The sequence below is a fragment of the Lineus longissimus genome, chromosome 6 (assembly GCF_910592395.1).
Source record: "Lineus longissimus chromosome 6, tnLinLong1.2, whole genome shotgun sequence".
Lineage (NCBI taxonomy): Eukaryota > Metazoa > Nemertea > Pilidiophora > Heteronemertea > Lineidae > Lineus > Lineus longissimus.
The window spans coordinates 1,295,899-1,319,825 of record NC_088313.1 but is presented as its reverse complement, the minus strand read 5'-3'; the positions used below and the strand labels follow the sequence as shown (position 1 = coordinate 1,319,825).

General features: G+C 40.7%; 1 protein-coding gene across 5 annotated transcripts; it reads left to right on the top strand.

Annotated features, from left to right (window-relative positions):
• The first annotated feature begins 272 nt into the window (after positions 1-272).
• LOC135489779 (von Willebrand factor A domain-containing protein 5A-like) lies at positions 273-23,927 on the top strand. 5 transcript variants are annotated; one of them, XM_064775316.1, is made up of 29 exons: positions 273-458; positions 2,881-2,990; positions 3,705-3,907; positions 4,251-4,485; positions 4,947-5,080; positions 6,543-6,651; positions 7,110-7,211; positions 7,399-7,525; positions 8,014-8,158; positions 9,234-9,313; positions 9,974-10,088; positions 10,825-10,983; positions 11,335-11,491; positions 11,877-12,031; positions 12,796-12,808; positions 14,513-14,596; positions 15,110-15,133; positions 15,753-15,842; positions 16,395-16,415; positions 16,945-16,968; positions 17,581-17,604; positions 18,224-18,313; positions 18,669-18,695; positions 19,312-19,401; positions 19,954-19,977; positions 20,506-20,532; positions 21,178-21,252; positions 21,582-21,709; positions 22,497-23,927. In XM_064775316.1, the coding sequence occupies exons 2-29, from the start codon at positions 2,918-2,920 to the stop codon at positions 22,677-22,679; spliced, it is 2,718 nt and encodes a 905-aa protein (XP_064631386.1). In that variant the 5' UTR covers positions 273-458; positions 2,881-2,917; the 3' UTR covers positions 22,680-23,927. The 5 variants fall into 5 exon arrangements, with proteins under 5 accessions (XP_064631386.1, XP_064631385.1, XP_064631381.1 ...); XM_064775315.1 differs by having other exon boundaries at positions 12,796-12,829; XM_064775311.1 differs by lacking the exon at positions 12,796-12,808 and adding an exon at positions 13,386-13,539 and having other exon boundaries at positions 275-458.

The window sequence follows — 23,927 nt, the reverse complement described above, 5'->3', positions numbered from 1 at the left end:
AGTGCCTTTTTTGGACGGGTGTGTGCGATTGTTTTGTTTATGTCACGTGACCTCGACCATGTCGACACAAAATTGATATAAAACCACCTTTTCTGTCATTATTTATGACGGATATTTCTCTAATAAAAATATCAATATAATTGGCCGATTTCTTAGGCATATGTAGCGAATTCCCATGAAGATTTAAATTAGATGTTCTCGTAACCTGTTACAACTGGTCTGATTTATAATTCAGCGCTACAACTGGTCTGATTTATTTATTCAGCGCCATTTTGAAAAACCAAAAAAAATTGTTTGTTGGATATACAATATTTACTCTCTTTATTTCACTTCATTTACATTATATACTCCCGCACACACGTGTATCTTAAGAGCCCCTCCTAAAGGGGGTCTTATAAGTGGAGGCTTCCTGCTTGGGGTTGTCATTATATATTTTGCCGTTAGTAAGACAGAAGCGGGTAAGTAAGTAATCTTGAATTAAAGAGGAATTCATTTTACACTCTATAGTCTAGTCTCTAGGCTCACAGGCCAGGTCAGACAGTCACAGAGGGTGTCTCAAAATCTCACTTATGGTGAAGTGCACTGAGTCTACGTCTTTCTAGTGGGACAGCATCCTAGAACGTATTCAGGACTCACTATAGTGCAGTTTACACGGGACAAACCAATTTTGATCAATCCAGATCAGTCTGCATTAGTCTGCCGTGTAAACGTGCAAGATTGTGATCTGACTGGTCTGGTCTGGTTAGGTTCAATTTACATACTTACATACTTACGTCATTACAAGACTTACGACTACGTGAATGTAGGTAAAAATCCTAACAGTAAAAATCCTAACTGAAAAAAGCTTAACTGTTAAAATCCAACGGTAAAAATCCGAACAGGAAAAATCCTAAAAATGTTTAGGTTGGTAAAAATCCGAAAATTAATGCATTTACAACCAGTCAGTTCCTGTTCTTTCAAAGTCTATACTTTCATGAGATGAACTAAACGATTGGTATAAGATAGAATCGACTTACCTTAGTTTTAAAGGTCTTTACTGGTACTCGGGCACTGGTAGTCTTACTGTCAGAAGGGTTGTGGTGATGTCATCCTTTGTTGGTATGCTTAAATTGGCGCCTCGTAGGTCACCTGTAAATTTCAAGAGGTTTAAGTGCAAGTCATGGAATTTATCAATTATTGACTGTTTCAGGGGGATCTACATTTGCAGCTGATGCAATGTCATAGGGCATATTCTTGATATGCAAACATTGCAATATTGCGAAAATAGGCCTACGATTTCCCTTGCTGCATTGAGTGAGTAACTATGATATTCAATGTCATCTCACTAACAAATTAAATTTCCTGGCATTAGCTGAAAGCCATCTCAGGTCGAGTTCAAAGCCTAAATGCTGCTACACTTGTGCAGCTATGGCATGGCTCAATATAGCCTCATCGTGTTAATGGGTGAACCTGGGGGGGGGGGGGTGGGTGCAGTAACGGAGTAAAGGAATTGGTTGACAGCCTTTGGTTGGATACACCAAGCATGTGAACCACTGTAGGGGCGAGATTTGGTTGGAGAGAAAATAGACCCTTACTTTCTAACTTTCGGCGGCAAATTCCTGAATGGTTTAGGAGTGACAATGCTGCATCTATCATGTCTATAGACACATATGAAGTTACTGGTATATAAATAGTCTATATTGCAGCTTCCTCCAAGATGCTTCTGATATGATTTGCCATTTTTAGATAACTTGTTTTAGATGTATACCACCCAGTTTGAAAGGTTTGTGCATATGACTGATTGATTGATGGAGTCCAGAACTGTTGGCTGAAGCAGGCCAGTCGCCAGTCAAAGATTGTGGAGGTCTGGTCAGATGACCTTGTGATGGAAGGCGATCCAATTAGGATGACGCACTGGACTGCCTCAGGAGTCTAGTGAAATGGCAGAATGTTCCACTTGAATCGTGAATCTTCAAGCACCTTGGCACTGTGCCTCATCGCATTCCATTGTGCAGATTGCGAGTAGAGTGTCATTGATGACACTGGCTTACCATGAAACATTGTAATAGCATTCCGCGAAGATGACGTCACTGCAGCTGCTGCCCTCTATTTCCCCATCGCTGAATTACAGGCAATGTCGGACAAATATGCGGTTTCGTAATGGATTCAGGCTTTCTAACTAGGGCAGTTAGATTCAATCTGGCACATGTCCGAGTGTTGGAAATACTACATAATTGTTCTGAATATTTCTCTCTCTGACTCTATGGTAACATTCATGCTAAAAACAATGCAGGGTCAAAGATAATTGACTTTTAAATAAGCTCAAATGCGTAGAAATAAGTGTCGATGTCCGACTGTCATGTGACTAAAACATCATCAATATCTTATTCAAATGACCTTGTGAGCTATAAATAGTAACTTCGCGGAATGCTATTGGCTCGCCATAGGGGAGTCTATACAATACCGCTGTGTCCGTTATCGTCATTGTTGCAATGTGATCTGACCTGGTCTGGTTTGGTTTGGTACCGTCTAAATGGCCCTACTGTGATACGACACCTTAGAACTTCGTTCCCAGATATAGCGATGATACAGTTTGTGCATAACTGACATGACCTCTTAGGCCGAAGTTACATAGGCCTCATTCGTTCATTTACCACGAGTCACTTTCCGGGTTTTTCTTTCATTCCTCGGTGAATGCACGCCACAAGGCCGTGCATTCACAGGGGAAGAAAGCAAAAGGGGAAAATGAGTCCTGGGAAATGAACGAATGAGGTCTATGTAACTTCGGCCTTAGTGCATCATCTCCTTCAAAGAAAACACTGTCACCAACACTCAGTCCAATGGGTGTCCACAATAGAGAGGTTGTACTATGTATCTTAAACTTATTATAATGAATTCCAGACCAACAACCTGGTGCAGAGTCTACTTCTTCATCGTCATGGATTCCAATGATGCCTTCGGTCTTGTTTACAAGAAGGGACAAGGCAGATGGAGAATGCAAGAAATAAAAGGTAATTATAGCACTTTGGAGGCATCACTTCTCAATAGCCTCAGCCTACATCTAAAAATGGGTTTGGTTATGTTTTGGATTTACTGAAGAAGACGAAACCTTGGCATTGATGAAGTCAGGTCACTTGCCTCACCGACATTTGATTTTTTTTTAAATCAAAACAAGTTTGAGAAAAACAAGTCTACTTGTATACAGTCCTAGTCAGATTTGACATACCCTCTATCCACTGTGCTCAACCTATGCTACATATTGAGCTGTGTGCAGCTTTTAACCCCTTCATATATAACGGTGTAAGGTTGTTCTTATGCATATCATACAGTGTCTCGAGGATAAACCAAAAACCTGGCTGGCCCTATCATTGGGGTGACACTATGATAAACAAACTTAACTTTACCTTTACATGAAATATACACTGAGCCTACTGTGCAAAAGGTGAATGCATACAAAAAGTTTGCTTTTAGCCTTATTGCAGTTGGTTTCAACTTTTAGATGCGGTGGATAGTATTTTAGAAAGATGTGTCTGCCATCATGACAGTCCTTCCAAAAAACATGTTACGTTGTACACAGGGCCAGACTTGAAAACTCAAACACTATTCTATACTGCGTTACACACTCCATGACAACAGGTGTTTTCGTTATCAAAGTTGATAAAACACATCTGTCTGGTTTAGAGGATGCAAGTGTGCACTTGAGAAACAAATATTTTTCTTTGCAGTACCTCTCGAATCGGCATCAGTAGATATAAGTGTCAAAGGCTTTGTCGCTGATGTCACATCGACCTTGACCTACAGGCATCAAGAGTCAGAAGCAATTGAGTCTGCGTTCGTTTTTCCAATGGACGAACAGAGCGCCGTCTATCATTTCCAAGCAGAAATCGATGGCAGAGTTATCATTGGTGAATGTCAGACTAAGGAGGAGGTAAGTTTGGTGTTATGTCGAAAAAGTCATTAGACCTCCATTTGTGACCTCTTGTCACAAAAGCAAGCGGATCACTGTCACATTACTTTAGACAGTCACTTTAGTTATCGGTGTGCACTACAGACAATAAATCAAACTGGAGTTGGATTTGTTTTCAGTAGTGCACACGAATGTCATCGCCAAACTACTGGTGCAGGGATGCCTAAGAGCCTGCTACTGGTGCAGGGATGCCTAAGAGACTGCCTAAAGCCACATGACTGTGCACATGGCATTGTCCAATGGAACAGATAGTGTAAACTTTTCGAATGTTTATTTTCAAAATTTGCGGATTTTCATCTTTCAGGCACAACAAACATATGACACAGCAGTTGAAACTGGTCACACAGCATTCCTGATGAATGAAGAAAAAACCTCCGATGTCTTCCGTATCATCATCGGAAATCTTCCACCGAAGAAAGTTGCGGAAATAAAGTTTTCGTATGTGGTCGAGTTACCCATAGAGGTTGATGATTCCCTGAAGTTCGTCTTGCCAACTGTGTTGAACCCGCGCTATGGTGTTCCTGAGAGTTCAACTTGGGGTAGGTCGATAAGACTTTTCTTTCTCTTGAAAGTAAACTCTAAATGATTCCATAAATTTTGCTTTGCCAATCAGTTCTATCACGCTTGGAGTTCGACCCATGGAAGGTCAATGTCAACGTCTTTAAAGTAAACTCTCAGCAGCGGTGAATCTCTTTTGTGCAATTGTTAACACTCCCGGACAAGCACGAGAAAGCTTAATACTTGTGGCATAGTAATTGGAGCACCGGGCTCATAATCTGGAGGTCATGGATGTGACACTTGGAAGGATCATGGCTGTTCCGTCTTGGTGTCCTTGAGCAAGGCACTTAATCCTACTTGCTTCCAAGGAGTAAATCGGTTCCTATACATGTAGCAGGCTGAGACACATTGTAGCCATGAATCTTGAGTCCTAGTGCTGTCATAGGTCTTACAACACAGGATTATAAATATTTAACGTGCAGCATTTTTGCTTATAATACAGCCGAGAAGACTGTGTCGTACAAATTTTCCCTGAAGGCTAGCGTGTTTGCAGCTGCTGAAAACAAGATCACAGCAATAGTCTCCGATACTCACCAAATTCAAGTTGATTACAAGGATGAGCAGACTAAAGCTGAGGTAGTATCTGTTTTGTTTGATTATTCTGATTCATCTTTTTTATACTGGGACGCGCTTATCATTTCGACCATATTGCCCGGGGCCTTTCAGCCAGGGAGTGGGGAGTCCACCCAATCTGCTCATGTTTCTGATTTGGTGGGGTCGTTTTCCATCTTGACCAGCAATGTTTTCAGATCACTAAATCTTGACATTTTCTTCCTCAGAATCTGTTTTAGTCTGGTCCCCCATCCTCTTGCTTTTTTTCACAACCAGACGAATGGCTATTAAAGCAGACGTTATCTACTTCATCAGTAAAAACAGGTAGAAACGAAATGGCTGTCATGATGATTTGATTTCTAAATAATTTCAAATAGTGCCTTGGTATTTTCCTATCCTCGGATATTTCAAACGTTTACACTTATTTTGCTAAACACATCCTTTTAGATCGTTCGTATTCATCATTTGTTCATTTGAGGAATGGCTCTGTTGTCCTCGGGATCAGACAAGAGGTCATTCCTGTGACCAGTATATCAAGTCAGAGGAAAGACTGTATTATTTCCCATTGACAGCTTTCATGACTGGAGATAACAACAGGTACATAGACCGTTTTTTTGCGGAGCCATAAATGATGAATACGTTTTGTAATGAAACTTTTCGAAATAGACAACTTGTATAAAGTTCATGATTTGTGAATGTTAACGCGGTGACTATTTATTTAAATGGTTACAATGAAGATATTTTTTTGTATGATGCCAAATATGTCACAGAATGAGACATGATCATATTCCGGAATGTTTGTCAGACGACCACAACAAGACTTAGAAGTGAGTTATTTCATTCTTTGAATTTGTCTCTTTTGATGTATAAAAGAGCATGTCAAACGTCTGCAAATTAGGTCACATCGAAGATTGCCTATTGGGGCAATGCATGATCGTGAAAGTTTGAACCTAATTTAGGGGTGTTTTCGCAACTTTACGCACGTAGGCATTTTCTCAGTGTTGTTGTTTTTTTGCATTCGCAAGTGTATGTTTACGCCTCGGTCAAAAGTAAACGAACACTTGAATTGAAATTTCCACATAATATCTCCTAAAATATTTACACTACCCTCAAAAAGAACACCCAAGATTGATTTTTGGATGAACTGGCGTCGTTTTCAAGGACCTAAACTTTCTGCCTCTTTACGACAAGATTGCGGCTCAACATGAAATAAATGAATGAGGGTCAGTCGAATGAGACTTTTAGTCATGGTCCTACCTGACTGTATATGCTAGGTCTTGTAAAACATCTCGCATAGTTGAACAGTAACATGTAGTGGACTCCATACCTCCAGAAATCTCCAGTTGGGTGACAATGCCAGTAAAGATGGTAAAATTAGTGCCTTTGAAAGCTGTGCAGTTTCCCGCATTCAATGCTGTTTTGTAATGTTTTGCTATTTGCAGTTAATTATTTTCCAAATAATCATGGAACAAATTATACTTTGAAGGTAAAGTTCAGTGAAGAGAGCAAGTCTTACTCTGATCTTACGTTGAATATCTTCTACAAGGATATGCACATACCCCAGGCAATTTATGAGGCTGGATGCACAGAAGCGAGTAAGTGCCTTCAGTCCTAGTCACAATTGACATCCTTCCTGCTTCACGTCAGTTACAGGCAATGTACGCGCAAGTTGTGCTCCAATGACGCAGTGACGCAGTTATCTCACCGGTGACGCAGTTATCTCTATGTTTCGCGACTATACGTGCGACTTACGCCAAACTGACACGCTGGGTAGCGCATCATTACCGTGCCACTGAGGCACCAGTGACAAGATTTAAGGGATGTCAATTGTCGATAGTTCACCTATGTACATTTCTGATTCAAGTTCAACTTCCCGGGGAGTATCAAATGTCCAAGATGCTTGTATTCTGCACTCTCAAGACTGGCATTTCACATTTGGCCATCTCTGCCTGATGGGTACCATTTACTCCTGGGAACAGAGAGATGCAGAGCTAAAAAATGTCGACCTCACGCCGAGACCAGTGTGACTCTATCGGTCTTTATTCACTTGCAGGTGGATTCATGAAACAAGACATTGTGATGTTGAACTTCTTCCCCGAGTCTCCAGATGGCATCACAAACCATGGAGAATACATCTTCGTCGTTGACAGATCGGGTGAGAGCTCTTCAAAAGATTTCGGCTAGGGTTGTCCTTTTCCTTCATTTTCACTTGTGAGCATCCTGCTGCATCTTAGTACAGCCCGGTGCGAAGAACTGTCAAATTGGCAGCATAGCAGATGTGATTGTTGGTCCTTTGTTGCTGAAAATTGTTTCTTCTGACTTTTTAAAAAATGTCATTTCAGGTAGCATGAGTGGATCCAAAATTGCTAGTGCTAGTGCAACCTTGTTACTGTTCCTAAAGAGTTTGCCAGTGGGATGCTATTTCAACGTTGTCAGTTTTGGGAGCAGGTTTGAATTCTTATTCAAGCAGTAAGTAACAAGATGTACTAAAATGTGTGTCAATTTTTCAAATGTGATTACCATAGTGAGCAGGTTGAAATGATCTTGACCATGATAACATCTTAATTCACCGTGTCGGCACTGTCCGTTGTCCGTCAACAAAGGTGACACATTTGCTAACAGTAAAGACCACTGAGCTAAAATTTGCCTGCGCATATTCATGGTTTACATTAAATATCTTACTTTTTTTTAAATAATAATAATAATAATGCAACTTGTTATAGCGCACGTATCCAGGCACTAGTCCCGCTCAAGGCGCTTTACAGAAGGCTCTTTTAAAGAGCAGAGTCTTTATATTTGATTTAAAGATGTTGATGTCAGTGCAAAACGTCGGCCCCAAAGGCAACTCGTTCCACATCGCCGGTGCCGCCACAGAAAAGGCCCGGTCCCCATATGATGGGATGATTGACCTTTGCTGTGACAAATTAACACCGACTGATGATCGTTTTTCATTTCAGAGGAAGCGCAACCTATAATGAGGCCAACCTAAAGACCGCCTTGTCCCTGCAAAAAGATATGAAAGCCGATTTTAGAGGAACAGAGATGTACGAACCCCTTGAGAATATTTATCGGTCACCCTGCAAAGATGGGCATCCAAGACAGGTATAAATGCAACCCATCACAACGAAACCCTTTGTGCATGTCGCTCTGAGCTTGGCAGATTGATGCCGACTGGTTGTGCATTACACTGTTGTCTGCCTTTTGTGAAATCTGAGTTCATCCAATTTCTTCCGTTATCTCCTGGTGTCATTACGGCTCATTTTCTGTGTGACATGCACCTCCTCTTGCTGTGGTAGGTCACAAATGTGACTCGCTCTACCAAAACTAGGCGCTTGTCGCATCTGAACTCGACAGGTTGATACGGATTTGTTGTTCATTTCCCTGTTGTAGACCTTTTGTGAAATCTATTACAAACTGATTTGGTCACATTTCACAAAAGGTCTACAATAGGGAAATGAACAACAAGTCCGTATCAACCTGTCGAGTTCAGATGCGACAAGCGCCTAGTTTTGGTAGAGCGGGTCACAAATATGAGAATGGTAAGAATAGCCTCATAGCCTGTAGTAGTCATTGGTTAACACTGCTGGCTACCACGCCAGGTTCAATCCCGGGTAGAACCATGATTGTATTCCTGGATGAACCAGTGTGGCTTTCAAGCAACTAGAATTCCTGGCTCTTTGAATGAGACTTTTAAAAATAATAAAACCTGAACTGATAAATATGGACAGGACAGCCAGATTTGAGTAGGACAGACTGAAAGATGGTGTTATTGGTGGAAGTGGGTGGGTGTGTGGGTGGGTGGGTGGGTGGGTGGGTGGGGGGTAATAGGGCAGGGCAGGATTGTAAAATAAATAAAAACAGCTCCTGTATCATTGTACTGTTGTACCTGTATATGTATGTTCTGTTGTTAATAAAGAGTAAAATATAAAAAAAAAAAAAAAAAAAAAAACCTGAGAGGAGTTAAACTAGTTTCACCAGGGCTACCTGCTGAGACAGATTCTTCAAGAAGCCTCATAGTCTGTAAGCATTCCGCTTCAATCACCCTGAGGTCAGCCCCCACCTTGTATTTGAAACCTGAAAGCAAGTGGGGTTGACTGTTTGATACTGGCCAACTGGATCAGCACCGCATTGGTTCTTTGTTTAGACTTCTACAATCAATTTTGTTTTTTTTTATCAGATCTTCTTGCTGACTGACGGAGATACCGGAGGAACCGACAAAATTATCAAGCTGGTCAAGAAAAATGCTGATAACACTCGGTGAGATGTCCAGTTACAGAAATTGATGTGAATCTTTCCTCTCCTTCTTTGTTGAATCACAGAGCTGCCTTGTGACGGCATTAGTAGAAGAAATGCTATCCCGTTGAGAAAACTGTGGTTCATTTGGACATATTGGCTTTGTGAACAATGATGGGCGATTTGTGATATAAAGTAGGAGGAAACTGGAGACCCCGTAGAAACCCATTCTATCACTTGTGATAGTGGACTAACCTGGGCTGACACCAACGATTTAGGGAGTGAGAGACCCCGATATTTGTTTCCAATATCATTGTGACCTCCAATATACATGTATATTATTGTTGTTAGAAATATGGTAGATTTCTTCCAAATTAGGACTTAAAAGGTTGTATTTGGCCAATTCAGGTGATGACTGCCTGTTATCTGCCAGGTCACTCGGTAACTGTTGAGAAATGATTAATTTTTACAATCATATTACAGTAGAACCTCTCTAGTAAGGACACCCTCAGGACTGAAGAGTGCTGTCCTTAATAGAGAGGTGTCCTGATTAGAGAGGTCAAATTGAATGGAAACAACTAATTTGGGACCAAAACTAGTGTCCTCAATAGAGAGGTCGTCCTTAATAGAGAAGTGTCCGCTAAGGGAGGTTCCACTGTAATTGTTTTCTTTCATCTATCACAGTGTGTTCACCTTTGGCATTGGGGAAGGGGCGTCTACTGCCTTGGTGAAAGGTGTGGCCAGAGCTGGTAGGGGCACGTGCGAGTTCGTCCAAAAATCAGACAAGTTGCAGAGTAAAGTAAGTTGTATGCCGGCATGCCAAAAAGGAATGAGCAATCAAGAAATATTGAAACTAAGCTCATGACAAGGGTATGAAAGGCATTGTTGAGTTAGAGGTTGAATTAGTTCTGGTAAAAACTGTTCTCTCCTCAAGCATGTCAAGGTAAGGGAACAGTGTATGCATCGATAGGGATTTATAGATTTAAGGTCATGTTGAACAGAATAGTACGGAGCCTCATGGCCTAGTGGTTTACACTGCTGGCCACCACGCAATAGGGCCCGGGGAGAACCCAGGATCGTATGTCTGGATGAACCGGCGTGGCTTTCAAGGAACTAAAATTCCTGGCTCTTCACAGTCCTTCGAATGAGACTCAAAACCGAGGTTCCTTGTACCTGGTGTCTATGCCAAGGCAAGCTAAGACCCCACCAAGTGAGAAACATGAGTAGCTTGCGTGGACTCTATCTCTCTCGCCAAAGTCTGACCACTAGGCCAATAAACCCAATTGGCGCCTTACCGTAGTGGCACGCAGGATACGCTCATCCCGCCTTGGAGGAGGATTACTCCTAGGAGAATGACCCCTCAAAGTGCAGAGCGAACGCTGAAGAAGAAGAGGAAGAACAGAATAGTGTGCCACAACTGCCATATGGCTGCATTGCATTGATATCGATGATGATAAAATTCAGCAACATATTTAGTCCTGTGTGTAGCTGGGAGCGTAATGATTAACAGGAATACTGGTACTTTCTGTTCACAGGTAATGAGCATCCTGAAACAGGCCCGACAAGATTACACATCTGATGTAAAATTGAACTGGAAACTTCAAGGGGAGAATACAGCGGTCTCGATTCCTAAAGAAGTACCAGAAATCTTCAGTGGACAGAAACTCATCATGTTTGGATTGCTGAAGGAACAAGTGAGTTCACATCAACTTCAGCCTTGAGAATCAATTCAGCAGGCCACCGATAATCAGGCAGGATTTTCCAGCTTGCCAGCAGGCCTGTACTGGGGTAGGAAAAAGTTATCAGAAGAGAGCTATCATGCTTGTTTGGCACAGACAGCATGGCCAATATCACACATGAGGGTTTTGATTGATCAAAACCTGTCACCAGACAGAATGTCGTACATGGATTCTGCTTGAGGAAAGTGCCAATGCTTTCTAAGAACCAGGCCCTCATATGGTGATCATTTCTTTTGTGTGATTATCACCTTGATCAAGAAAAATACCATCGCCTTCTGTAACCTGTGGTTTGTTTGATTAATACAGTTACCTGATGGTGGGACTGGAGAAGTGGAGCTCTCATGGAAGGTTGAAGGAAAGCAGTTGTCGCATGAACTTGAAGTGGTCCGCGGAAATTCAAATGAGGGCACCTCTCTTCATCGTTTGGCTGCCAAGAAGAAAATACAGGAACTACAGCAATGTGGTCAGTATGATTTTGCCCGATGGTTTTCGTTTTCGTTGATGACGTCACAACATGAACATTTTCGCGGTCGCGGTGGTTTACATTCAGCGATTTTATAATAAATCTCATCAAAAATGGAAAATTTGAGCTTTACATTTGTGATCAACAATTAAAAACGGACGTATTTCCGCAAAGTTGTAAATCACATCATAGTATCACTTTAATGACTTCCTATACATCATCTTAAAGTTAAGAGTTCAAGCTTTCCATTGATCCTGGGGTATGATGAGTTGGTCTTTATTTCTTTCGAAAACCTGTAATTCATGGTAAGTCGCCTCGGATCTGGGGTCGTGACGTGTGAATTCCCCCAGGATCAAGAGTTGACTTGTTTGAGGTTTTTTTTCAGAACCTCATGACAAAACAGCAACCAAGGAAGCCATTGTTTTGTTGAGTACCTCGGCAAACATTGTTTCCAACTATACTTCTTTTGTGGCTGTTGATAAGGACTCAAAGGTCAACGCTAAAATTGTAAAACAGGCCAGAGAGGATATAGAAGATCAGGTAAGCATTTTGAATTCAAAATTGTTTGCGCCATTTTAGGAATATCGGTAAGCTTAAAGGGAGACTAGGCAGGAGATCGGGTTTTATTGTTGTATAGTAATTGTAAAACCTTTCTTATGAGTAGCACTGTAATGTGTAATTCTTGGAATTGGGTGTGCGGGATTATTGGAATTGGGTTCAGATAAGATACTGGTGGGAAATCGTGGAAAATTCCACGGTCCACTTATAATTCTCCATTCTCCCCAGCGTGATCAATTACGTGATCAATTACGTCAGCGTTGATGCGGCTCCTCATTGGATGGAGACGCATCAACGTTGCCCCCTGATTGGTGCAGACAAAGCTGCACGTGGATATAAAACAGCGTGTCCGCACGCTCTCGGCAGTTATTCCAGTCTCCCAAGTCTTTCCAGTCATGTGCACGAATCGTCATCCCGACGAACTACTTTATCAACTATGACTTGACTTGACTCAGTGACAAGATGAGTCCTACTGCGAGGGTGACTTCTTAAGGAATTAGGACTGAGCTGGCAGTCCTTGATTGTCGACTTGTTTGCAACTGTTTTGGCGAATCCAGGAGGAAGCATCCAGCAGAGTGCCTTACAAGTTCACTTACTCACTCACTCACTTACTTACTTGCATACTTTCTTACTTACAGTGTACATGTACTTATTAGGGTTTCTTGCTAAGGTCTGGCCTTATTGGTGTCATGGGTGGATGAGATGTAGTCCCCCAACTAGTATTTATTCTTTTTCTCTTCCTCTAGGATATCTCTAGAGGTACATGTATCGAAAGAAGCAGTATGTGATTTTTTTGGCGCAGATGATGTTGCAGCTAATTAGGAAAGCTTGTAGTTTCTCAACACTTGATGATTTCTCTCCTGGTGGGCGACTCATTTTGATCTTCCAGAGCTATTCACTATGTGGTAATCTGACTTCCCCAATACAGTGGACCCTCCATCAGTGAACACCATTCTATTAAGGACAACATTTATCATTTTCATCCGACTGTATCCCACCCTTGTAACCTGCTGGTTAATGTGCCTAAAAATGTAGTGCATATGATGTCCCAATGTCCATGTCACCCAAAGAATACAGTTTATTCCAGAAAGTTTACCAATGAGCCCATACTTTGGATGTTATTCTTGTGAGGCAGCTGTTCTCCCAGGCCTCAAGTAGCACTATGTATCAAGGGCAGGCTGCTCAGAACCATATGATCCCTGTCACGAGAGAAATCACCATCATAGGAATAGATCACACTCACAGTGGGAGGCAGTGTCAGGAAGAAAGTTTGCTCGCTTGGCAGCAGCTTGGCCTCCCATACACTCGAAACTTAGAATTGACTTTCTCATTTTAGTCCGATTGCTTGGGTGAAGATGGTCTAATGGCATATAGTTTGTGTAGTTCGGGACCAGTTTTGAAGGGAGGCGGATTGGCAATGGAATCTAGAGGGTCGAGAGTTGGAAAGAAAATGTCAGCATTTAAAAGAAGTGTTACTAAGGCCTTCTCAGGTAAGAAATGACTGTGCCCAGCCAAAGTTATAACAGCGGTGTCACTCTATTCAGGGATTAGTGGTTGGTAAGAACAGAAGATGGGTAAGGTTAGTTCCATTTCCTCCATGTTCTGACTTACAGCTTGGCCACTTGGGAGCTTTAAATGTGAAAACACAAAAATTTAGTGATTGCTGAAATTCTAATGGCAGGTACCCTTTGAGAGGGAACATAATCTATCATACAGGTTTTCACCTTGTCCTACTTTTCAAGGTCACAGAGGGCAAAGTTGAGTGTAAAATTCGAAATGTTTTTGTAACCACCGAAGCTATTCATCCCAATCTTTGTACATTTACAGTCAATCCAAGTGTAGGCACTTTGCATTAATATGTAGAGCTGCTTCAACTTACTTCAGGGTTTATCTAGCATTTCGTTAGCCTCATAGCATAATTGCCTAACTCATATTAATTTTGAAGGTTTTGAGAAAAATTAAAGAAAACCATTTTTTTAGACAACGCTTAGGAAATTTTTATTCGAACTTTAACGAAAACATATAACAGATGTCTCAACATTTTTAAAACCATTAAATAAGTAAACAGTGCTTGAATAACACAGAAAAGTGACATAGACATAAAATTTTCACATTTTGGCCAAAATATGACTTAGGCAATTATGCTATGAGGCTAACGATTTGAAGTGTATGGTCGATGAGCCATTAATTCAGACATCCGGCTTGTATTTGTTATTTAATTTGTGAAATTTTATCAGAGACTGAGCATGGCATAGACCTAGTAGAAGTGGAAGGTAACTGCATTCATGACACTCAGCTGCAGAGAGTGCAAAGATGAATTTAAGAATAGAATTGCCTTGGCCAAAAACTTGCTTGGATTGCCCCGAGGGAAGAGACAATGAGGTGGGATGTATAAGCTTTGTATTTTTATTAAGTCTTGTTGAAAAACTATGAAAATTTGGTAAATAATTTCTCTTGTTTCAGGAATCCGCAAGCCCAAAGCTAAGGGTTTATCACCGAATGAACCATCCCCAGCGATATCTCCGCAAAAAATTAGGCCAGGGCGTGGTAAGCTCACAGCCACTGTGGAATGAAAGGCCAAAATCTAACTGAAAATCATTAGCAGTGCTATAAGTTCTGAATCAACAGTTCGGACAACATGTTCGTGAACTCTAAATAAACCCGGCCTCATAAGAATGAATGAGTACTTGGTGGCCCAGCCCTGCAGTAACCATGGTAACTCATTCCACATCTGGCCTGCATTTAGGCCTAATATCAAAATTAATGGGATCTGGATGCCAAAGACATCAGGATTTTACTAAGTTTTTCTAGTTACTTCATACCAATCCTAAAGCTAGAGAAATATCATATTTTATGCTACCTCTTCCCACGGTCCACAATGGAGAGTAAATTGGCGACCATACTACAGGAGTGATGCGTCAAATGGTGCATACTTTATAAAGTCAAGTCTGTATTCTTGGCTCTTCAGACTTTTTGCTGCCAAGTACAGGTGACGGTGTTGAAAATGTTTGATATTTTATCCGTTCAAATCAATAGTGATGTTTTAATTTCTTTTTCTAGTCTACCATTCATCGGCTAGCGCAGGTAAGTGTTATCAAATATGGAATACCATTTACTCCTGTAAATCGGTTTTCAAGAAGCGATGCTCGACAATTATATAGTTCTTTAGTCCATTCGTAAACGTTATTTCCCCATCGTTTGCGGCTCTGGAGCGCCAACTACTGGTTGGATTTCTTTGAAGTTTGCTTTTTTATTGATCATTACCTCATACCACATCTGGCCTGCATTGTCAAAAGCCTATTATCAAAATTAATGGGACCTGGTTGCCAACATCTTGACCCACAGTGTAATATTGACATTGCTCAGCTTCCAGACACCACGTATGGTTTTATCTAGCATTTGTAGTTCATGGTCGATGAACCATTAATTAAAGACATCCGGCTTGTATTTGTTATTTAATTTGTGAAATTTTATCAGAGACTGAGCATGGCATAGACCTAGTAGTAGTGGAAGGTAACTGCATTCATGACACTCAGCTGCAGAGAGTGCAAAGATGAATTTAAGAATAGAATTGCCTTGGCCAAAAACTTGCTTGGATTGCCCCGAGGAAAGAGACAATGAGGTGGGATGTATTAGCTTTGTATTTTTATTAAGTCTTGTTGAAAAACTATGAAAATTTGGTAAATAATTTCTCTTGTTTCAGGAATCCGCAAGCCCAAAGCTAAGGGTTTATCACCGAATGAACCATCCCCAGCGATATCTCCGCAAGAGTTTAGGCCAGAGCCTCTCCGAAGTAAGTGTGCCAGTCGTCCCCTATCCCCATATTGTGGTAAGCTCACAGCCACTGTGGAATGAAAGGCCAAAATCTAACTGAGAATCATTAGCAGTGCTATAAGTTCGGAATCAACAGTTCGGACAACATGTTCGTGAACTCTAAATAAACCCGGCCTTATAAGAATGAATGAGTACATGGTGGCCCAGCCCTGCAGTAACCATGGTAACTCATACCACATCTGGCCTGCATTTAGGCCTATTATCAAAATTAATGGAACCTGGGTGCCAAAGACATCAGAATTTTACTACGTTTTTCTAGTTACTTCATACCAATCCTGAAGCTAGAGAAATATCATATTTTATACTACCTATTCCCACGGTCCACAATGACGGAGAGTAAATTGGTGACCATACTACAGGAGTGATGCGTCAAATGGTGCATACTTTATAAAGTCAAGTCTGTATTCTTGGCTCTTCAGACTTTTTGCTGCCAAGTACAGGTGACGGTGTTGAAAATGTTTGATATTTTATCCGTTCAAATCAATAGTGATGTTTGAATTTCTTTTTCTAGACGATGAATCATATAGCGTGGGTAAGTGTTATCAAATATGATATACCATTTACTCCTGTAAATCGGTTTTCAAGAAGCGATGCTTGACAAATTATATAGTTCTTTAGTCCATTCGTAAACGTTATTTCCCCATCGTTTGCGGCTCTGGAGCGCCAACTACTGGTTGGATTTCTTTGAAGTTTGTTTTTTTATTGATCATTACCTCATACCACATCTGGCCTGCATTGTCAAAAGCCTATTATCAAAATTAATCGGACCTGGTTGCCAAAGACATCAGAATTTTACTAAGTTTTTCTAGTTACTTCATACCAATCCTGAAGCTAGAGAAATATCATATTTTATGCTACCCATTCCCACGGTCCACAATGACGGAGAGTAAATTGGCGACCATACTACAGGAGTGATGCGTCAAATGGTGCATACTTTATAAAGTCAAGTCTGTATTCTTGGCTCTTCAGACTTTTTGCTGCCAAGTACAGGTGACGGTGTTGAAAATGTTTGATATTCTATCCGCTCAAATCAATAGTGATGTTTGAATTTCTTTTTCTAGCCTGCTGTCCATCATATAGCGAGGGTAAGTGTTATCAAATATGGAATACCATTTACTTCTGCAAATCGGTTTTCAAGAAGCGATGCTTGACAATTATATAGTTCTTTAGTCCATTCGTAAACGTTATTTCCCCATCGTTTGTGGCTCTGGAGCGCCAACTACTGGTTGGATTTCTTTGAAGTTAGTTTTTTTATTGACCATTACCTCATACCACATCTGGCCTGCATTGTCCAAAGCCTATTATCAAAATTAATGGGACCTGGTTGCCAACATCTTGACCCACAGTGTAATATTGACATTGCTCAGCTTCCAGACGCCACGTATGGTCAGAGGCAGTACCACTGGAAGTTCAGTATAGGGTGACAAAGACATCATAATTTACTTTTTAAGTCCTTTGTAGTAACTTCACACCAATCCTAAAGCTAGAGAAATATCATTCTCACAGTCCACAATGATGGAGAGTAAATTGGTGACCATACTACAGGAGTGATGCGTCAAATGGTGCATACTTTATAAAGTCAAGTCTGTATTCTTGGCTCTTCAGACTTTTTGCTGCCAAGTACAGGTGACGGTGTTGAAAATGTTTGATATTTTATCCGTTCAAATCAATAGTGATGTTTGAATTTCTTTTTCTAGACTCCTTTCAATCAGATGTCGTGGGTAAGTGTTATCAAATATGATATACCATTTACTCCTGCAAATCGGTTTTCAAGAAGCGATGCTTGACAATTATATAGTTCTTTAGTTCATTCGTAAACGTAATTTCCCCATCGTTTGTGGCTCTGGAGCGCCAACTACTGGTTGGATTTCTTTGAAGTTTGTTTTTTTAATGATCATTACCTCATACCACATCTGGCCTGCATTGTCAAAAGCCTATTATCAAAATTAATGGGACCTGGTTGCCAACATCTTGACCCACAGTGTAATATTGACATTGCTCAGCTTCCAGACACCACGTATGGTTTTATCTAGCATTTGTAGTTCATGGTCGATGAACCATTAATTAAAGACATCCGGCTTGTATTTGTTATTTAATTTGTGAAATTTTATCAGAGACTGAGCATGGCATAGACCTAGTAGTAGTGGAAGGTAACTGCATTCATGACACTCAGCTGCAGAGAGTGCAAAGATGAATTTAAGAATAGAATTGCCTTAGCCAAAAACTTGCTTGGATTGCCCCGAGGAAAGAGACAATAAGGTGGGATGTATAAGCTTTGTATTTTTATTAAGTCTTGTTGAAAAACTATGAAAATTTGGTAAATAATTCCTCTTGTTTCAGGAATCCCCATGCGCAGAGCTATGAGTTTATCACGGAATAAACCATCCCCAGCGATATCTCCGTCAAAGTCTATGCCAATGCCTCCCCAAAGTAAGTGTGCCAGTCGTACATCACTTCCGATGTCCTCATATTATGGTAAGCTCACAGCCACTGTGGAATGAAAGGCCAAAATCAAACTGAAAATCATTAGCAGTGCTATAAGTTCGGAATCAACAGTTCGGACAACATGTTCGTGAACTCTATATAAACCCGGCCTTATAAGAATGAATGAGTACTTGGTGACCATACTACAGGAGTGATGCGTCAAATGGTGCATACTTTATAAAGTCAAGTCTGTATTCTTGGCTCTTCAGACTTTTTGCTGCCAAGTACAGGTGACGGTGTTGAAAATGTTTGATATTTTATCCGTTCAAATCAATAGTGATGTTTAAATTTCTTTTTCTAGGAAGGGGTTGCAGCTTTAAAGCAGAGGGTAAGTGTTATCAAATATGGAATACCATTTAATCCTGCAAATCGGTTTTCAAGAAGCGATGCTCGACAATTATATAGTTCTTTATTCCATTCGTAAACGTTATTTCCCCATCGTTTGTGGCTCTGGAGCGCAAACTACTGGTTGGATTTCTTTGAAGTTAGTTTTTTTATTGACCATTACCTCATACCACATCTGGTCTGCATTGTCCAAAGCCTATTATCAAAATTAATGGACCTGGTTGCCAACATCTTGACCCACAGTGTAATATTGACATTGCTCAGCTTCCAGACACCACGTATGGTTTTATCTAGCATTTGAAGTTTATGGTCGATGAACCATTAATTAAAGACATCAGGCTTGTATTTGTTATTTAATCTGTGAAATTTATCAGAGACTGAGCATGGCATAGACCTAGTAGTAGTGGAAGGTAACTGCATTCATGACACTCAGCTGCAGAGAGTGCAAAGATGAATTTAAGAATAGAATTGCCTTGGCCAAAAACTTGCTTGGATTGCCCCGAGGGAAGAGACAATAAGGTGGGATGTATAAGCTTTGTATTTTTATTAACTCTTGTTGAAAAACTATGAAATTTGGTAAATAATTCCTTTTGTTTCAGGAATCCGCAAGCCCATAGCTATGGGTTTATCACCGAATGAACCATCCCCAGCGATATCTCCGCGAAAGGTTAGGCCAGAGCCTCTCCGAAGTAAGTGTGCCAGTCGTCCCCTATCCCCATATTGTGGTAAGCTCACAGCCACTGTGGAATGAAAGGCCAAAATCTAACTGAGAATCATTAGCAGTGCTATAAGTTCGGAATCAACAGTTCGGACAACATGTTCCTGAACTCTAAATAAACCCGGCCTTATAAGAATGAATGAGTACTTGGTGGCCCAGCCCTGCAGTAACCATGGTAACTCATACCACATCTGGCCTGCATTTAGGCCTATTATCAAAATTAATGGAACCTGGGTGCCAAAGACATCAGAATTTTACTAAGTTTTTCTAGTTACTTCATACCAATCCTAAAGCTAGAGAAATATCATAGTTTATGCCACCTCTTCCCACGGTTCACAATGACGGAGAGTAAATTGGTGACCATACTACAGGAGTGATGCGTCAAATGGTGCATACTTTATAAAGTCAAGTCTGTATTCTTGGCTCTTCAGACTTTTTGCTGCCAAGTACAGGTGACGGTGTTGAAAATGTTTGATATTCTATCCGCTCAAATCAATAGTGATGTTTGAATTTCTTTTTCTAGCCTACTGTCCATCAGCTAGCGCAGGCAAGTGTTATCAAATATGGAATACCATTTACTCCTGTAAATCGGTTTTCAAGAAGTGATGCTTGACAATTGTATAGTTCTTTAGTCCATTCGTAAACGTTATTTCCCCATCGTTTGTGGCTCTGGAGCGCCAACTACTGGTTGGATTTCTTTGAAGTTTGTTTTTTTATTGTTCATTACCTCATACCACATCTGGCCTGCATTGTCCAAAGCCTATTATCAAAATTAATGGGACCTGGTTGCCAAAGACATCAGAATTTTACTAAGTTTTTCTAGTTACTTCATACCAATCCTGAAGCTAGAGAAATATCATATTTTATGCTACCTATTCCCACGGTCCACAATGACAGAGAGTAAATTGGTGACCATACTACAGGAGTGATGCGTCAAATGGTGCATACTTTATAAAGTCAAGTCTGTATTCTTGGCTCTTCAGACTTTTTGCTGCCAAGTACAGGTGACGGTGTTGAAAATGTTTGATATTTTATCCGCTCAAATCAATAGTGATGTTTAAATTTCTTTTTCTAGAAATGGATTGCAGCTTTGTAGCAGATGGTAAGTGTTATCAAATATGGAATACCATTTACTCCTGTAAATCGGTTTTCAAGAAGCGATGCTTGACAATTATATAGTTCTTTAGTCCATTCGTAAACGTTATTTCCCCATCGTTTGTGGCTCTGGAGCGCCAACTACTGGTTGGATTTCTTTGAAGTTTGTTTTTTTATTGATCATTACCTCATACCACATCTGGCCCGAATTGTCATAAGCCTATTATCAAAATTAATGGGACCTGGTTGCCAACAGCTTGACCCACAGTGTAATATTGACATTGCTCAGCTTCCAGACGCCACGTATGGTCAGAGGCAGTACCACTGGAAGTTCAGTATAGGGTGACAAAGACATCATAATTTACCTTTTAAGTCCTTTGTAGTAACTTCACACCAATCCTAAAGCTCGAGAAATATCATTCTCACAGTCCACAATGATGGAGAGTAAATTGGCGACCATGTGCTGGTCGCCAATCCAAGTTATGACCACAGCCCGCGGTGGTTTTACTTATAACCTGGAGACAACACGCCAACCATTCGGCCACAAAGGAAGACCTCCATGGGCAGCGGGTTAAGCCATGCTATATAACTGGGGGTACAGTACATGTACAATGGGTCAAATGGCACATGCTCTGTATTCTTGGCTTTTCAGACTCTCTTACAGTGAAGGCGGGTCCCCCAGAATCTCGAAACGTGTTGGCAAAGGACAGCCCTCTATATAAAAAGGGTAAGTGTTTTCAAATATGAAATACCATTTATTCCTGTAAATCGGTTTTCAAGAAGCGATGCAGAAAGGATGTTCGACAAGTCTTTAAATCTTTAGTCCATTCGTAAACGTTACTTCCCCATCGTTTGTGGCTCTGGAGCGCCAACTACTGGTTGGCTTACCCTTCCATGACTTTGATAAAGACCCAGAATCCTTCATGCTCTGTTCTGGATACATTGTTAATTTCTTCCATGATTTTCTGGTCATCTGCCAGAGGAAGTCTTTGTGTTAATTATGTTGTGTTTTTTTCATACTGCGGAAATCACCATCGTCATTCTTTTCATTTAAAGTTGACCCTGATACGTTAATGGGAATGGTAGACCAGCAAACCTTTGATGGACACTGGGAGCTGAGTGAGGCTGTTGTTAACTTGCTTGGCAAAGACGCCATCGATTTGAAATCGTCATCTCCTTTGAACGTGAGTAATTTAACCAAATCAAATCTGATGACATACCTCGGAAAACTGTGGCGGCAAATCAGTCTATTGCAATCAAACTTGACCTAGAATAAATGCATATTGCTTGCATCATGGTAGTGCTGATCTCATGCGCCTGGAATTCAGTAAGTTCATCTCGTTTCGGTTGACTAGATTACCTGTGTCTGCTCTGAGGCCTTGCTCACAGTCCGAATGTGACATGGACTGAGTCTGACATCTAAACTTCCTGTGACTTATCGAAAGGTTTGGATGTTCTCCGATGAAAGTCAGTAAGGTGCAGCTTTTTTTTGTGGAAACTTTATAATCATGTGGTGTTATCATCTCATTTATCATTATGATAAGAGCATTTTTCTTCGCAACGAAATTTTGTCATGAATGACCAACTGCCTACTCGGACTTCAATGATGCTTTTAAACCATTTTGGATTTTTTTGAGTAAAACCTGCAGAGTTGCTGCACGTAAAGGGAAATATAGGAAATCTTACAGACCCAAGAGGATTATGTAAAATCTTACAAAGCATCTTCAGTACTGTAAACTGGGGTGAAATTGGCCCTGGGGGTGAAATAGCCCCTCCACCCAAAACCCGGGATGGCAAAGCTATAACAAGTACAGCCCACTAGGCTATCTTTTAACATCTTTTTGTATAGTGAATCATATGAAATAAAAGAGTAACCATGTATAATTCAAGCTGGATAATGTATAGTTACAATTTTACCCCACTTTCATAGGCCAATCTTATGGTAGTTTATTTTCAAATTCCACTTTTCAGGATTTGTCAGTGTGGGCCACTGCGTTGGTTCTGGCTTGGCTTGATATGAATTGGAGCGAGAGCAAGGATGATTGGGAGATGCTGTACGACAAGGCATACAGCTGGTTGAAGGGACAAGGGGAAGCACTGGAAGGGAAGGACCCTGCGGATCTCGTGCAGGCAGCTCGGAAAGCATTGGAGTAGAACATGTAGAAAGATGAAAGTCTAACACAGCTGATGTTGAAATGACGAAGATTCACATATGAACTACAGCCCAAGTCACAATCAACATCCCTTCGGAGGCGCCAGTGATGAGCTTATTTCTCTGGTTTCGTTTATATGACACGTGACTTAGGCACAACCTACGCGCTGGGGCGAACCACAGACGCGATTTAAGGGATATCAATTGTGATTTGAACTGTATAGTTGACTCATGACCGTGAAAGTTCTTGCACTTAATCGTGCAGTTCCAAGTTGACTTCTGACATGTGTGTCTTTTGCCACTTTCCTGTGCCTTATTTTCTTTCCCAGCTGAAATCAGATTGTTGTCTCCGTGGCCCAGTAGGGTGTACGTGGCTAGATGCAACATTGAAATCCCGGGATGGTATAGGATCAGACCAAGTAATGACTCAAGGTTACAGGTGTTCGTCATTGTGATTAATCTGCTGCTGTACTTTGCATAGTCTGTAGTCTAGTTTTGCAAATGTTAGTATGTAGCATTCTAAAATTACTCAAGATCACCGGATATGTACAATACATGTATATGAATTGTGTCGTTTGTTCTTGCCTTAAAACTATACTCCATGTCTCGAAAAAATGGCTTGGAAAATTTGTCAATGTTACACTCAAAGGGAGAATATTAGGCAGCAGACAGGAAAGATAAATGCTTTGTTCAATTCTGTCAGAGTAGAGTGGTACTTTGGATTTTTCCGATGCAATACAATATTTTCTTCAAATATTTCATTTTCCGTGCGAAATCGCCAAAAAGTTCTCAAAACTGGAGTATAGTGCTATTAATTTTTGAGAAAATGGAACTCTGAATACAGGAATACGAGACAAATCAACCTGAGCCCAGATTTCAGCATTTGCTTCTCAAGGGTCTATACATTTGTATGCCATGCCATGCCTAATTAGATGATTGAAATGAATGCTTAATTAACCAACTAGTGGTTGTCGCGATTGATCTGTGATGAATGTCTGTGATGTGAATTTGTGGTTGAGATTTCTTAGAACCATAACATCCCATTTTGTCTTTAGACGTCCCATTTTATCATTGTTACATGTTTATGCTAGTATTTTGTCTTATATCAAGTGCCTTGTAAGTACATTGAATTTTCTTTACACATTAAAATATTAAACCATACCCCCGTGTGCAATGTATAGCAGTGCTTGAATGAGGTGTTGCCTATCGCAGTGATTATTTATCTTAATAAAATGATCTTATCATTTAAA

Coding starts and splice junctions, on each gene's coding strand:
- LOC135489779 (XM_064775311.1), top strand. CDS start 2,918: ATGGATTCCAATGATGCCTTCGGTCTTGTTTACAAGAAGGGACAAGGC. Junction 3,908..4,250: donor AATGTCAGACTAAGGAGGAG/GTAAGTTTGGTG, acceptor TTCATCTTTCAG/GCACAACAAACATATGACAC. Junction 18,314..18,668: donor TATGCCAATGCCTCCCCAAA/GTAAGTGTGCCA, acceptor TTCTTTTTCTAG/GAAGGGGTTGCAGCTTTAAA.